At 39.6% G+C, this 17,210-nt stretch overlaps 1 protein-coding gene across 1 annotated transcript; it reads left to right on the forward strand.

The window, feature by feature from the left end:
* The first annotated feature begins 1,198 nt into the window (after window positions 1–1,198).
* Window positions 1,199–17,084, forward strand: LOC112888704 (CHD3-type chromatin-remodeling factor PICKLE). The gene is made up of 31 exons (XM_025954994.1): window positions 1,199–1,709; window positions 2,795–2,929; window positions 3,015–3,163; window positions 3,241–3,402; window positions 3,936–4,144; window positions 4,277–4,372; window positions 4,456–4,592; window positions 4,684–4,899; window positions 5,025–5,132; window positions 5,838–5,888; window positions 6,785–6,884; window positions 7,140–7,282; window positions 7,362–7,465; window positions 8,128–8,266; window positions 8,361–8,530; window positions 8,607–8,673; window positions 8,777–8,902; window positions 10,247–10,347; window positions 10,786–10,864; window positions 11,512–11,703; window positions 12,940–13,084; window positions 13,178–13,280; window positions 13,686–13,760; window positions 14,614–14,675; window positions 14,751–14,827; window positions 15,309–15,439; window positions 15,659–15,788; window positions 15,876–16,013; window positions 16,144–16,273; window positions 16,476–16,540; window positions 16,622–17,084. Exons 1-31 carry the CDS (start codon window positions 1,551–1,553, stop codon window positions 16,910–16,912), a joined length of 3,990 nt encoding a protein of 1,329 aa, XP_025810779.1. The 5' UTR covers window positions 1,199–1,550; the 3' UTR covers window positions 16,913–17,084.
* The last annotated feature ends 126 nt before the right edge of the window (window positions 17,085–17,210 follow it).

Below are 17,210 nucleotides of genomic sequence, written 5' to 3' on the forward strand. Positions count from 1 at the left end.
TATATTAACGTCTCTAGTGCACCACCAACCATTTCACGACTCTATGGGGGGTGTTTGGTGGGGATTCACATCCAAGATTTGTTGGAGTGGTGGCTCTACAAATTTTTGGATATAGCTTGAGCTAAGTAGAGAGCTTAAACCTTTTTAATTTGGTGTGCAAATTGCATTTTATCTTGGACCTTCGGAGTTGGAGTTGTGCCAAACAAGTCATATAAATGCCTACAACTCTTTTATCTTCGATCGAATTCCCTTGCTCCTTACGAGATTCATTGGATCCTTTTCCCGTTTTCCGCATCCTCTCTTCTTATAAAGCACTGCTGATTTACCCCATCTGTCCCATCCCTTCTGGTGGTTCCGCTTCTTCGAATACAATTAGATTTTTCCTTAACGTAAGTACCTCCATTTTCTCACTTCTAGAAAGGTCTATGTGCAAGTTTTCAGAGCTCGTTGAACTACAAGTGAGTTCGTATAAGTCTACAAAAGATACATGCCATATTTGGTCTTTTATTTTAAACATCCAAATGATATTGCTAGTGGATCTTGTTATCGACTTCTCACATTGGATGATTATGTCACGTTATGACCAATTGTATATCTATGTAGCGAGATAACATGTGTGTATAATAACAATGCTAATAGGTTAGTAGAAAATAAGTAAGGATGATAGGCATATTTGATGGTCGAACCAAATGGCGTTGCTGCGGGTAAGTATAAATTAGACGCTTGTGTCAACGATAGAGTAGGAGAAAAGATCAAGGGAAGCGCGCGTGACCGTGTGGGCGGGGACATGGCTAAAGGTACATAGTTTTTCAAAATCAGAGTTGGTTTCTCCAAACAATAAATAGTTCTTGTTTTTTTGAGGTATACTCTGAAATTCAAATTCTAGCCAACATTGAGTACATCCCCAAAAAGAAGATATTAATGTAGCACAAAAATGAATACGCGTGTGGAAATGACATAAATGATGACATACCACACCCAGCATAGTGTATCCTACACAATAATCTGGTCAATACCAGAAAACTTATATTTCACAACAAAGTTCTTTTTTTTGTTTCCAAACAAGTCCACGACGCTTGAGTTTTTTTTTGCCTACTCGACGCTGGGTTTAATTATCCCAACGAGACTCATATAATTTGAGTGTAGTTGAAGGTCCAGATCGGAAAACAGGCCTAGTCCCTGCTCTTCCTGGGCAGTGGCCGTTACTACTGCCACCCCCTCTGCCCCTCTCTCGTGAGAGAGAGAGAGAGAGAGAGAGAGGGGCTCCTCGCCGCCCTCGCGCCTCCGCCCACAGCTCACGCCGAGCGTCACCTCGTCGATACTACCTTCCATTCTCGCCGCACTTCCCCCACACGGCACCTGAGCCCCCCACGGCGGTACAAATACCGGCCTCCACTAGCCGCTCCCCAAACCCACCAAACCCTAGCCCACTCGGAGGCGGCGGCTCTAGGGGTGGAGGGAGAGCTTGGAGGAGGCAGCGAGGGAGTGGCGCTGCTAGCTCGCTCGCTGGGTTTTGATCCCGTCGCGTGTCGAGCTGAGGAGGCGGCGCGATGAGCAGTCTCGTGGAGCGGCTGCGCGTGCGGTCGGAGAGGCGGCCGCTGTACACGCTTGACGAGTCCGACGACGACCTCCCGCCGCGCGGCGGGGCCGGGAAGGGGAAAGATCGGCAGGACGACGCGCCTGCCGAGCGGATCGAGCGCGAGGATGCGGTAAAGCTGATCGGGCCTTGCTTCTCTGTGCCTTTTGCTGCAATTTCGCTGAGGCTGTCTGGTAGCTAGTGCTTTCGGGGGAATTGGGGCTGTTATTGCTAGGGTTTCTGGTTGGAGATTTGGGATTAGGTTGCTAGATGGCTCAACTATTGCAAAGACGGAGGAATAAGTTTTACAATTCACGTGGAATACAGAATTGTGGTAGCCTGACTGGTGCTGGAATGTTTCTAGGATTATTTGCTTCGATTGCACGGTTGCTTTATGCCTTCTGGGGGTTGAATCGTGATATTAGGCTTGCTCTCTCTGTTTTTTTTTGCTGAGTTTAGCTATCTGATTCTACAAGTTGGATACTTAGTAGTTAGTACACGAGATTAGGTCCACACAGTGGTGGATCGGAACCTATGGGCCCATGTGTAGCTTTGATAGATCTATAAAACTTTATTAAATTTGAAGATGACTTCAAACAATTGTAGGCTTAGACACTTGAATTCAGCTCTAGGTGTAATAAAACACTAGCTCCGCGTCTGGGTCAGCATAAGTTAACTGATTGAAATCTGTGCAGTCTGAAGAGGAATTATGGTTCTGCAGTCTAAATGTTGTTGAATTTGGTTGGTACTGTGCTACCTGAATTCAAACTCAAATGGAAGTTCAGAGGTGACACACAACATGCGTTCCTTAACTGTCTTGGTGTAACTGGGTAAATACTACATTCTTCCATGTCGGGCAGGGGTGTTAGTAGTTTGCTATACAATATGTGGCCTTGGTGTTCCATAAACTCAAGCTTCAGTAAGGACTGTCCATATGAAATCATCATAAGAGAGGACATATTTGTTATTAACTTTATTGTCAGTTTACATCAAATCCAGAACAACAATAAGGCAACGTTCTTATCATTTTGAATTCTGAGATATGTTGTTCAAAAACCGAACCTTGTTGTGTCTATACACTGGAGCTCGAAATGTTATGCACTATTTTCAATTCCTGATCCCCTCTAGTTCATGTGACTTTGTATTTTTATCTTGTTTTGTTTCAATCTACATGGTCCTGTATTTTTTAGTTGGTTCATCCTTATTGTATATGTGCAGAAAGAAGAAGCTTGCCAGCGATGCGGAAAAAGTGATAACCTTGTCTCTTGTTCAACATGCACGTACGCATTTCACAGAAAATGCTTGGTTCCTTGCTTAAACATTGCATCTGATAAATGGAGCTGCCCGGAATGTGTATGTCTTAGCCTTCATCATACACCCCTTTCAATTCGTGCATGATACTGTTGGTGTAACAATTCACCTTGTTTGTTGTCTTCAGGTAAGTCCATTGACAGAGATGGAGAAGATTCTAGATTGTGAAATGCGGGATGCCCCTCATGAAGATACTAGTTCCTCAGAGCCTGAACCAAAGAAGATCAAGCAATACCTTATAAAGTGGAAAGGATTATCACACATTCACTGCTCTTGGTAGTTACTTGCTCTCTACATAACTATTTTTCTATGTACTCCTCAACTATTAATTATTGTCTCTCTTTAAAAACCAGGGTTTCAGAAAAGGAATATTTAGAAGCTGCCAAGATACACCCTCGGTTGAAAACTAGATTGAATAACTTCCGTAAGCAAATGGATTCTGTGGAGAAATCTGATGATGACTTTATTGCAATTAGACCGGAGTGGACAACTGTTGACAGGATCCTTTCAAGCAGGTATGCAGGATAATCTGTCAACAGACAAATTACGTACATGGGGCTTAACTATTTTTTACCTTGTATTGTGGATTGGTGGTACTAAAAACACAGATACAATTTTATTTTATATTTGTAGTGACTTATGTTGCTAGTGATGTTATGTCCTGGCGCTCCAGCTTTTCTTTGGTGAATTACTGAATAGCGTATGCATGTAGATTTCATGTAACAGGTCATACATGTTGTTATTGTCAATGCACACTCCATTTGTAGTGCTGTTATTACCTATTGGCTCCGTGAATCAGTCAATAATGAAACTCATGTGACACTCTGAAATTTATTCCATGATCTAGAATGATGTGATTGTACCCAATTACTCATGCTAAAACTATTACTTCCACTTTTGCTTCATAGTGCTATTTTTGCATGTCAATATGTCATGATGGTCTTGTCCATTTATATGCTCACTTACCATCTTCCTTACATGCACACATTAATTTCCATTTAGTAGAATTTGTCTGGCATTGAGATTTTCTACATTGTTCTATAAACAGAAAAACTTCCACTGGCGAGCGGGAGTACTATGTGAAATGGAAGGAACTTACATATGAAGAATGTACTTGGGAAAATGAGTCCGACATCTCAGCATTCCAACCTCAGATCGAACGCTTTAATGAGATCCAGTCCAGACGTAAGAAATCTGGTGGCAAGCCCACTCGCGAGTCACGCCATTTCAAGGAGAGCCCTACATTTCTTTCTGGTGGTATGTGTTATGAATAAACAGTATGCTGCTATTAATTAACAAACTATTACTGGATATTTAATGTTCAGTTGACTGTAAATCTTATGGATCTGTTTTTTTTCCATGAATGCTAATTTTTGGTGGTTATTGAAGGCACACTACATCCCTATCAGCTTGAAGGATTAAATTTCTTACGCTATTCGTGGTATCATGACAAACGAGTAATCCTTGGTGATGAGATGGGTCTTGGTAAGGGATGCTTTACTGTACGGATATAAGTTTTTTTGTTCAAATGCTGTTTTGGGATTTTGATAAAATGATCCAAATTGCAGGGAAAACGATACAGAGCATTGCTTTTCTGGCCTCCCTGTTCGAAGACAAGTTTGGTCCGCATCTGGTTGTTGCCCCCCTCTCAACCCTACGAAATTGGGAGCGTGAATTTGCAACTTGGGCACCTCAAATGAATGTTGTATGTAGATCGAACCAATTTGAGATCCATATTGTCTGTAATTCAGACAGACTTATATCTCCTCAACAAAATTTTCCCTTGTTGTGGACAGGTAATGTATTTTGGAGCTGCTGCTTCTCGGGAAATTATTAAGAAGTATGAGTTTTACTACCCCAAAGAGAAACCAAAGAAGCTTAAGAAAAAGAAACCATCTCCATCTAATGAAGAAAAGAAGCAGTCAAGGATAAAGTTTGATGTCTTATTGACATCTTATGAGATGATCAACATGGACTCGGCAGTTCTAAAAAACATAGAATGGGAATGCTTGGTACTTCTATTTTTGCACGTCCTCTCTCAGCATCTTTTATCTGGCGGAATTTTTGTCCAGTTGTGTCCATACATAACATGTTTTAAGGTTTAGTTAACTTATTTCCAATTTGTATATTTTGTCAGGTTGTGGATGAGGGGCATCGGTTGAAAAACAAAGATTCCAAGTTGTTTGGTCAACTTAAAGAATATAACACCAAACATCGTGTGCTATTAACAGGGACCCCGGTTCAGGTTACTATTTCATGTACATTGTCATGCCTAAGCTATAGTGAAAACCTTCACAATTTAAAGTTTGTCTATACCAAAAAAACTTGACTGGTGGGGATAAGACCACCCCCATGGCTTTTGTTTAAACAAGAAACGCTCAACATTACTACTAAAGCATTGCAGGCTGCAAGCCCGTTCGCAATTTGCCTATATCTTCCTTTCTCATTTTGAAGTATTCCTACTTTTTCTGTAGAAACTCAGTTTTGTACCTTCTAGCTTTCCTTGTTGGCAATTTGTTGGTAGCTAAATTTGTGTTTTTACTTGCTGATTCCAAATGAGGGGGGTATTCGAGTAATGTTTTTACTATCTGCCTCATGAGACATATAAGGACACACCAATCTAATAGTGTATTTTTATTGAATCCACAATGAAATGCCTATGTGAAATAAGAAATGGAGTACTTTTCTGCACATGTGCAATTTGGGCTGCTATTGATATCATATGTCTGTGCACTGAGTTAGGTACCAGCTTTGCGTGAACCTTGATCCTATACTAGGTTGCATCATTTATTTCAGTTCCCACTCGTCAGCCATTCAATTCATTTGTTTATTTTCTTCTTGATTTCTTTTTGGCATATATGCAGTTCCTTCTGGCTGCACTGTTGTCTGTTGATCCTGGCCATTTTGTTGTAAATGTTAATTTGATGTTCTGTTTTTTTTCTTTTTTCAGAATAACCTTGATGAGCTTTTCATGCTTATGCACTTCCTTGAGGGTGAAAGTGTAAGATTTCCTGCTTCTGGGATGCTAAATGTCTCATTTTTATTTAGTTCATGGCACTCTTTAGTTTGTTAGTGGCGATCTTCTGTGGCCTCTGCGATTGTTATTTAAAGTAATGTCTCAATAGCACTGTTGTCATTTGCAGGCAGTTTAGCATATTCTGATAAATAACCCTATTATTGAACTGCTTCACTGGGGCCTACAATGGCAATGGTTGTCTGTGTAAACCACACCATGATTGCCTGTTCTGATGGACTAACACACAGGAAGCTATTGTTGTTATGATAATTTCTTGACTATGTTTTTAACTGCAGATGGCTGTGTAAATACTACTACTCCCTCTGTTTCAAAATGTAGATCGTTTTAGCTTTTTTTAGATTCATAGTATTTGCTATGTACCTAGATATAATGTATGTCTAGGTGCATAGCAAAATCTATGAACCTAGAAAAGCCAAAACGACCTACATTTTGGAACGGAGGGAGTATTAAGTAGTCTTGTGAAAGAAAACCCCCATAAATTGAAGTGGTTGCTGTCATTGATTTTCACAAATATATTACTGGAGTATTTGTGAAAGCCATTTTTCTGCAGGCGCAGGCAAAATAGGATTAGATAAGGTTCAAGTTTGACTGTGTCCCGCTTTCTTTAATTCTTACTGGCACAATTTCGATTGAATCACTGAGTTTTTTTGGGCCCCAAACCCTTTCTGCTTGTAAAGGAAATATTGTGATGCATAACGTGCAATATATGCACAATGCACTGCACTTACTTGGTCCTCTCGTGCAGCATTCCCCTCCCCTCAGTCCGTGTCACATTAAATGTTTAACTCTACGACCAGAACACTTTTTCTCTTGAAACTATCTATAGCCTGATGTGACATGCTTATGTATTTACTCTGCAGTTTGGGAGTATAGCTGAGCTCCAAGAAGAGTTCAAGGATATAAACCAAGACAAGCAAATTGAGAAGCTTCATGGAATGCTGAAGCCACATCTTCTTCGAAGTGCGAATCTACTTCAATTCACTTTTCTTTTCTTTTTTTGCCACGCACATGGTGCTGCTGATAATGAATCAAATGACTGTTCAATTGGCTGCCCCTGTTTAAAGGATGTCAAAATTATTGATTGTGAAAGTCGTATTATTATTCATGAATGCCATTGTTAAAACTTCCATCTATTGGTTTGCTTTGCCACAAAAGGTTCTACATAATGCTTATCACCTTACTCATTTGCAACCTTATTGTCTCTGGTACAAATAGGATTCAAGAAAGATGTTATGAAAGAGCTTCCTCCAAAAAAGGAATTGATTTTACGAGTTGAACTGACGAGCAAACAAAAGGAGTACTATAAGGCAATTCTCACCAAGAATTATGAAGTGTTAGCCCGTCGTAACGGTGGACAAGTAATAGCTTGCTTTGATTTTCGTGTAGTTGATTGTATCTGCCTTACCGTATTTACAATTCTTTATTGTCTTGTTACAGATCTCCCTAATAAACGTTGTAATGGAGCTGCGCAAACTCTGTTGCCATGGATTCATGACAGATGAACCTGATTCTGAACCTGCCAATCCAGAAGAAGGTCTAAGGTGCACAAAGCTTCTTCTTTATTAACTGTCTTCTATTTTATTTCTCTATGAATATTTAGCTTATCTTTGCTGTAGCTGTTACTATACCTCCGGTCAAAAAAAGATGATGTTCAGACAAGAAGAATTAGCACAAAACAGTCGTACTTGTCTGAAACGACAAGTTTTAGTGACCGGAGGTAGTATTTGTTTGGCCCGTGTAGTTTCATGTTGGTTTCATTCGAATGTAACTTGTCGTTCATAGGGCCTTGCTCCCTGTAATCACTAACCCCAAAACATTAAAGGTTAGTGATACCAAGTATTCCTACGCATACACTGGCAGTTGCCAGTAATCATAATTCAGAATGCACCAGCAAGAACATTATGTAAAAGAACAGGAGCAAGGCCCTATGAACATTATTCAAAGAACATTATTTGTTTGCCATTTTCATTCGAGTGTAACTTCTGTATCCATCTGATAGAATGCCTATATGATGCCATTTATTTCCTAATATGTAGTATATCTCTGAGTAATATCATTTGAATTTGTTCCAATGATGTTGAACTGGATTAACCAATTTGGGGTTTAGTCATGTTTCAAGCTTGAGTAAATCTATTGATTGGTATTTGCACTCCATACTTCTTTTATTAGGTGTTAACATTATCTTGTTTGTTTGAATTTGTAGGAGGCTTTTAGATTCGTCAGGTAAGATGCAGCTTCTGGACAAGATGATGGTGAAACTGAAAGAGCAGGGTCATAGAGTTCTAATTTATTCACAGTTCCAGCATATGTTGGACTTACTGGAGGATTATTTAAGTTACAGGGTACTTACAATCTTCCCACTGTGACTAGTGTTAGCTTTGCGTGGTGCGGGCTAATGGATCTCATTCACTGTGCTATGAACGAAACATGTTTCAGAAATGGAGCTACGAGCGTATTGATGGCAAGATAGGTGGTGCTGAAAGGCAGATACGAATAGACCGCTTCAATGCTAAGACTTCGACTAGGTTTTGCTTTCTTCTTTCTACCAGAGCTGGTGGTCTGGGAATAAATTTGGCAACTGCAGATACTGTAATTATCTACGACAGGTAAAGCAATCTCTGTGTTTAGACAAAACAGTTAATATAATGAGTTTGCTTTAACTTGTCACCTATGTATGTGCAGCGATTGGAATCCTCATGCGGATTTACAAGCTATGGCGCGAGCTCATCGCTTAGGACAGACTAGCAAGGTATTTTACCTTATAGTGTTATATGTTGAATTGAAATTCTTATTCTTTAATATTTTTCATGGTGATTCTTATTTATATCCCTTTCATTTGTTTTTCTTTTCAGGTCATGATATACAGGCTTGTTAGCCGAGGTACAATTGAGGAGCGAATGATGCAGCTTACAAAAAAAAAGATGATATTGGAGCACTTAGTTGTTGGTCGACTCACAAAAGCTAATAATGTCAATCAGGTAATCGTCGTGACTGCAAGTTAATGGTTAGTAGGAATTTTGTAAACCATCAATTTTGGTGGATAGTTTATGGCCTGAACTATGTGCGAATTCTTGTTTCTGACATCAAGGCTGAGTAGTTACATGTTACGTTTTGTTACTGGCATTGCATGAATCCAAATGCAGCATCTGTTACTATCATGGTCCTTTCTTTGCGTTGCATTTTACAAGGTTTTAAACCTTCCACATGTTACCAGGGTTGGTGATTATTGAGTCTTTCTGTAAATTTTGTTGTAGTTTCTCTTGATGTCAATAGAAGTTTATGATTGTAATGAGACTTTTTTGGACTGGTGGTATGAGTGAGGTAGATAAGTTTTAGTTCCTCCATGGTGTTACGCATTTATGATTTGGAGCTGTGGTGTGACATGAGAGGGGTTGCTTAATTCTTTTAGGTTTCATATCCATAAACTATGTCAATGTGTTAGCTCAGATTGGCTTTGCTATGTGCATGGCAGCGATAGAGTTAGAACGTCCCACCTAGCCAACCTAACCATAAAACCCAGGTGTTATAGTGGGAGGGGTGGGGGCCTTTATCCTTGGTCCAACATTCCCCCTACGGCGTGCGAGCCCGGCGTAGCCCGCAGCAGGTCTCAGCACACAAGAGACGCAGGGGAAATCGCGCAGCGGAAATGCGTGGCCGGGAGGGATCGAACCTAGGACCTCGGCTCTGGTACCAAGTTAGAACGTCCCACCTAGCCAACCCGACCATAAAACCCAGGTGTTATAGTGGGAGGGGTGGGGGCCTTTATCCTTGGTCCAACAGATAGGATATGATGACGAAGGGTCAGGTGTTCCACTCTTGCCCTTGGCTGGCCAGCTGTGTACTCTGTCTGTTCTTACCAGAACAGGGTTGTCGGTCTCTTTACATAGAATTGCCCCCGGCAACAAAATATAAAAAAGATTCCATGAATGTGGTACCCAGGATTTCAGGATATTTTTCTCATAAATTTCCTGAACCTCGGTCGGAGCTGGTACGAGCCCCAGCCTCTGCACATTTGTGCGGGAAAGGCTTGGCGCTTAAAAAAAAAACAACCCTTCCCCAGACCCCGCGCAGTGCGGGAAGCCTACGGCACTGGGTACGCCCTTTTTTTTGGTTGGAGCTGGTAATTGACTAGTTGCTGGTATAACCCCGGTCTTATGTAGTTTCTTCTTTCAAGCTTTTAACAATTATCAACTTCTAGAACATGTATTAGCATGTACAAACAAAGCAAGTCAGCCCAATTTGCTATTCCGCCTGACTTGTGAATCTCTATCATATCGATTTTTTAATACTAAATAATAAATGTACATCTTGACCTTTCTCAGGAGGAGCTAGATGATATTATACGCTATGGATCAAAGGAGCTTTTTGAGGATGAGAATGATGAATCTCGCCAAATTCATTATGATGACGCTGCAATTGAGAAGTAAACTTCTTAACTTCACCTTGGGAAGATTCTTTGTGCAAAGCCTTTGTGATGTGAAGTTATTTATAATATTCCCAAGTTTATGAAACGGTTTACAAAACGTACTGGAGCCCAGAGATTATTTTGATTATGTTTGCAAACCTAGAAATATTCCAAATTATTGCAGTAAAGGGGCAATTTATATTCTAAATCACCCTGTACACAAGAACAATTGGAGCAGAGTGATCAATTTGGTTAGTTTAATATCATTTTATTATGGACTTCTTTTTCTTCTCCTTTTAGAGTAATTTATAGTATGGATTCTGTCTATGTGCAGTATTTATGAAACACTATTTCCTAGTTTTTCTGCCCCAACTTTTAGGTTCTTTTAAAGTATAAAACTGTTGTGTTCAATGTTACATGAAACAATTAGTTTATATTTCTGCACTGGCCTGACAGGTTGTTAGATCGTAAGCAAGTTGATGATGAAGAATCTGTGGAAGATGACGAAGATGATGAATTCTTAAAAGGATTCAAGGTACTGAGGTCTTCTCTTATTACTGGCATAATGCTTGAGGAGGTTCTTTTTTTTTTTATATGCTCTTGATATTCACTGTGGTTTACATTGCCTATTCTTTTTCATGCTTATGTGCACATGATATTGGATGAAGTGCAGCACACATCATCTCAATTTTGCACAAGTATGTTTGTCTGTGAGCTAGTAAGGTCTGAAAACAATGTTATTGGTATATTTTATCTTAATTCATTTTTAATTGCTAAGAAAGCCTCTATTGATATTTGATCGGATTAACGTATGTGTTAGATTTTTGTTGATGAATGGGGTATTCTTGCGTGTTCATTGCATGCATTCACATTTGAATTAACTTGTTACTTTTACCGGCTTCTCCCAGATCTATATTTGCACAACTCTGGGAAAGGCACTCTCAAATAAGCAATGTTTCTATGATCTTATTTGTTTCATTCACTAGCATGCTTATTCTAATATTCCTTATTGACAAACATGGTATACTACTAATAGAGTCATACTATTTGTGTTTTGTCTATTCTCAAAAATGCCACATAATACAACTTGATATGACACGTCATTCTTTCCTCTTGCATTCTGATTATTTGGCATATTCTAGCAAGCAACACAGTTCTCACTTCACGTGTTACCCATACCAGGTTGCGAACTTTGAATATATTGATGAGGCAAAGGCTCTGGCAGAAAAAGAGGAGGCACGGAGAAAGGCTGCAGCTGAAGCTGCAAACTCTGAAAGAGCAAACTATTGGGATGAACTATTGAAGGATAGATACGATGTACAGAAAGTTGAAGAACATACCGCTATGGGAAAAGGGAAAAGAAGCCGTAAACAGGTGTCACCTCTAAGCATTATCATTATTAACCTTGTCCCTCTTTTCTTTTCCGTTATTTTGTGATCTGCATTCTTTGTTTTGAGGTTGGGAACAGATGTAATTTTATCAAGAGGGATTCAAATTTGTTATAATTTACAGTATTGATGGAGCAGATCTTTTAGATGCCACGCAGAACAGTTGTAGTTGCAATTAATATTAGGAATAGTTTGCCTCAAAGAGATGATAGCACTGTGCTTATATGCCTAACTAGGATAATTCGTGCAAGTAATTATATTGATAATATACGTATCAAAGCCATATAATCTAACCATAAAGATATGCACGAATGCTGCTTTCTTGTTGCATCCTGTGGCCCTTAGGATGGCTGCTACCTCATGTGTGCCACCCAAAATGGACTTGGTTGGCCTGGCTGACCTCCATAACTCTAATATTTCTGTGCAACCAAATGTGCCAGCACCAGAAAGTAAAGTTGAGGGCAAGACCTCTTGCAGCTTTCAATCTTTGTATAGTTTGTACAGAGATCCCAATGAACACCAACATGTCGCAGCTGCTTTTAATTAAATCGCATCATAATCCTCAGAGTTATTTTTTCTTCACAACACACAGAAACCAGAATAAACACGGAGTTCTTTTGTCTAAGCACATCTTCTGTATTTCCTTCCATTAAGGGGACTAAGAAAAAGATACAGCATGCTTTGAGAAAAGACCCTGTATGGTTTAGTGGCAGAACATTTATACTATGATTGTAGATTACAATAATTTCCCTCCTAATATCTAATGCTCCACTTATAAATTATTGTGGCTAAAGTTTGAGAATTTTTGTTAATAAGACATATTCTGATAGGAGCCGTAATAATTTTGCATGAAAATAAGGCAAAAGATACAGCCTTTCTAATTCTTCGACCTTTCTTGGTTTAATGGGACCTCAGTTATTAGTCATGAGGTCTAACCTCACTATACTATTATCTTCTATTTGCCAAGGTAATCTTTTTATTTAGTTTTGCATGATAATAAGGCAGAATATGGTCCATGTTAGATCTTTCTTGCTGTAACTGCACAGTATCATCAGTTCATTACCTCCTAATCAATCATGAGATCTGTGAATGTACTGTTATGTTCTATTTGCAAATGCAATTCTTTTAATTTGATTAAAGTTTAGAGTGAGTATAAGTATATGCATTGTTTTAGTAATGGAAAAGACTGATGAGCCCTGTTTCTTTTCTGCATCATCTCTAGATGGCTGCTGCTGATGAGGATGACATTCATGACTTAAGCTCTGAGGATGAGGATTACTCGTTTGAGGACGATGTGTCAGATAATGACACAAATTTGCAAGGAAATGTTTCTGGGAGGAGGGGCCAATATTCTAAGAGAAAATCACGTAAGACAGTTAAATTGAGTATGCTGTCACTGTGTTATTGCTACATGATGAATATTATGTATTTTATACACTATGTCAATACATCTTCATTAGGTAATGTTGATTCGATTCCATTGATGGAGGGCGAAGGACGTACGTTGAGAGTTCTTGGATTCAACCATGCTCAACGTGCACTGTTCCTACAGACACTCAATAGGTTAGTAACTGATATACCTCTGAAACCTGTCTTGTGGGTGAGTGAATACTGTGAATTTATAGTTTATGTGCAGATGTCGACATGTTATTTGTGTAGAGTGATAGAACAAGCACACACAAATTTCCGTTTTATCTATATCTCTTGCCCATGGGTACATTTTCATTAACAGGGTTCTATTTCTGACAATGGAAGGTTAGTGTTGACATTTTTATTATTCTCTTCTATAGTTGTGTGCTGACCTGTATTTTATCACCAAGTAGTTATTTCTTATCCAATTTAAGCATCTAATATTTGCCCTGGGACCGCTGTTGTATGCTTTGGTATTCTCTAGTTGTACTGAGACCAAAATGAATGTATACCATGTAGTTTTTCGTGGTCAGCAATTAACCCTGCACAACATTGCAGATACGGTTTTCAGAACTATGACTGGAAAGAGTATCTTCCTCGTCTGAAAGGAAAAAGTGTTGACGAAATTCAGAGGTATGTGAAATATGCTCTCCATATTTTTGGATCTCAAATATTTTTGAGTTGTACACCAAGTAGGAAGGATAAGGCATATTTTTGTAAGTTAGTTGGACATTATCTACAACATTTTACACTTTATTCATTAGCTTCTAGGTATATAGATAATGAACTCGATTTTGTCCCTTGGTGAAGAAATCAGTAACTTGGAAGTTCTGAAAGTACACATGTTGCGATGGCAGAGGCCTATTGGTAATTAGAGTAGGCAGGTACACATCGAGACAATGTCAGCCGCTGGTATTGAGAGTAAGCACGTACACACCGATATGCTTGGGTGGGTTCATGTTTTATAAGTTATATTGCAAATCTGGATAGCTAGCATCCTTATCTAATGAGAAAAGATGTGATAACATGACATAGGACGCCAAGTTAAGCCAACTATGCCACCAAAGCCAGACTATGCCTGCTAATAGCAAATTAACGCCAATGATAGACTGACAACTAATAAGGTTACTCAGATGCAATTCGAGTAAGCTTGAAGCTGAAGTAACTCATATGAACATGGAACAGGAGTTGGGATGCTGCCCTCTCATGTAGCTCTAACATTGCCTTTTCCTTGTCAAAGAACCCACAAGAATACGATATACTTGAGCATGCACCTAATTTTGTACACCCACTTATGTATAGGGTAGGTTTGTATAGCGCCTATTAGTCAGGAAGTCTCTTCTGGTATTACTAAATGACTTCCCAAGTGAAACACCAAATTAGCAAATTTTGCAAGCACTAAGGCAATCCTTTTCTAGTCCTGAAACTGATTTATTGCAATGTCTTCCATACAGTTTATTTACTTATTTTACAAATGTTCTTGCAGATATGCTGAACTTGTCATGGCCCATCTTGTTGAAGACATTAACGATTCAGACTATTTTTCAGGTAAGTTGAGCTTAGTGCTGGCTACTATCATTTCTACTCCATCTACATTCTTATCGTCTATATGCATGAATGCAGATGGCGTTCCAAAGGAAGGGATGCGTGTTGATGATGTGTTGGTCAGGATAGCAAACATATCCCTTATCGAGGAGAAGGTACATGTGGCTTTCAGTTGGTATTGGCATCTTACCATGACTTAAAACGTAAAGAAGCTTTGCTATGGGTACTGTATACTTTTGTATGTAAAGTGCAACTGATGCTGAACTGAATTTCTGTATTATACCTTGTGTGTTCTTTTGAAGAACTCAGACTGTTCTCTATCATGATCTGGAAGCATATTACTTGTACAATTTCATAGATCTTTGGACCTTATAGAATTTCATTGATAACAGTACTTCGTTGTTCAATTCTGTTATCAATGAGACAACCTTTGTATTGTCTAATATTGTACCTTGTGTGTTCTTTTGAAGAACTCAGACTGTTCTCTATCATGATCTGGAACCATATTACTTGTACAATTTCATAGATCTTTGGACCTTATAGAATTTCATTGATAACAGTACTTCGTTGTGCAATTCTGTTATCAATGAGACAACCTTTGTATTGTCTAATATTGTCATGTTTCTGTGGTTCCAGGTGGCTGCCATGGGACAAGGAAAAAATACAAACCTCTTTCCTAATTACTTGCTCTGTGAGTTCCAAGGCTTATCTGGTGGAAGAATATGGAAAACGGAACATGACTTACTGTTACTGAAAGGGATACTAAAGTATGTATCTCTTAACATTTCACTTTGTGACAATAAGTTTTACAAAATATGATCTGCATGTTGAATGCCTTTAGTTGCTTTTATATATTAAGATCACTTTGCATGTGTTTTTTTTCCTCATGGCTAGTACATTATTTATCCAATTTTTGTTTGTCTTTATGCTGTAACAAAGTTACCATTTAAGGTATTAACATAATTGAAATGTTTCCCCTTCATTAGGCATGGATACGCGAGGTGGCAGTATATATCAGATGACAGAGATAATGGGCTTTTTGAGGCTGCACGACGAGAGCTGAATCTCCCTTCCATAAATGAAATAATCGGTGCTCAATTAAACAATGTGGAAAATGTTAGTATGTGCTTAATGTCTTTTCTTCATAATTTCCAAGTGACGTGACTCAATTGTGTTTCTTACAATTCTTCAATTCTTTTCCAGGGAAATCTGGAAGGCGCACAGGAAGGTGAGGTGAATACTGCAGGTGCCCATTACAAGGAGATCCAGAGAAAGATAGTTGAGTTCTTGAGAAAGAGATATCATATCCTGGAGAGATGCTTGGATCTGGAATATGCTGTGGTACGGTACCAAGCTTTTTTCTTTCTTTCAACACACGTGCACATAAACTCTCCTGGGAGCGCACACTAGCTGTTCCTTTACTATCGCTGTTGCGGGTCGTTTGTTACGGTGTACTTCTGTTTTTTGGCAGATAAAGTCAAATACTCCTGTTCCTGATGATATTGCCGAACAAGGTATTCCAGCGGGACATGCTCCAGCTGTTCGAGATATCAACGAATTATTGGTGGAATTGCAAGAACTGCAAAATCTTGAGCCAATTCGTAAGTGACATCCTATTCCCTACGTATTCCTTCTCTTCATCAATGCAGAAAGAGACAGATAACATGTTTGCCATCATTTTAATCATGTGCCAAGCATGGCTGCTGTCCTGTGTACTCTGCCGTCTCTAAAAATGTGATGTTGTGGACATGTCTTTGAGATTTTCCTATTGTTTACTGTGATAACTGGGATCCTCATTTGCAGCTACCAATGAAGTGGCTCCCGATGGCACCGGCGGTCAGTCACAAGTTCCCTATCTTTACAATAAGGTGCGTAGTGGAGCTGAGCCATGAGTGAGAACACATCCTTTCTTTTCGTGGGTTTAACCCGTCTCTGTGTATGCTCTGCAGATGTGTGGCGTGCTTGAAGACAGCGGTGCTTCTGCGCTCAATTCGTTCTTTGGTGTCAAGTCCGCGTCTTCCAGTTTGGCCAATAGCCTTCATCAGTTTGAAACTTTGTGCGAGGGTGTCGTTCAGGCCCTGCAACCCCAACAGAATGGCACTGCCAGTGCCATCAAAGAGGAAGCGGTGGATGCGAACTCCAAAGAAGCCGCTGCTGCACCTCCGCAAGATTCAGGCCCTGAGGCAGCGAATGGCGAGCTTTCGACTGCCAAGCCGGACATGATGGAAATCGACGGTTGACGTGTAGGTAGGTTGCAGAGCGATAGGAAAGGGAACTCCCGTTAATTTACTTTTTTACTGGTGATCAGAATCTACCATATATTGTAACATCAAAGTAAACCTGATGCTTGTTACTGCTAATGCTTACCAATGTACCGTTCTGCTAAGTACTAAGTTATCTGGTTTAGAAAACTATCCGGTTTCGTTTTCCTTTTGTGGTATGTTTTTCACTTGGTACCCGTGCCACGTCTGCCATTTCACTGTTCGACACACGACACCTGGCTCGGTTGCCTACGACAGGACGACAGGAGCCCATGAT

The sequence above is a fragment of the Panicum hallii genome, chromosome 4, assembly GCF_002211085.1.
Source record: "Panicum hallii strain FIL2 chromosome 4, PHallii_v3.1, whole genome shotgun sequence".
Classification (NCBI taxonomy): domain Eukaryota; kingdom Viridiplantae; phylum Streptophyta; class Magnoliopsida; order Poales; family Poaceae; genus Panicum; species Panicum hallii.

Excerpts from the sequence above, each read along its gene's own strand:
- LOC112888704 (XM_025954994.1), top strand. The coding sequence starts at position 1,551 with ATGAGCAGTCTCGTGGAGCGGCTGCGCGTGCGGTCGGAGAGGCGGCCG. Across the intron at positions 10,348-10,785 it reads GATGACGCTGCAATTGAGAA|GTTGTTAGATCGTAAGCAAG; the intron begins GTAAACTTCTTA and ends CTGGCCTGACAG. Across the intron at positions 13,281-13,685 it reads TTCCTACAGACACTCAATAG|ATACGGTTTTCAGAACTATG; the intron begins GTTAGTAACTGA and ends ACAACATTGCAG.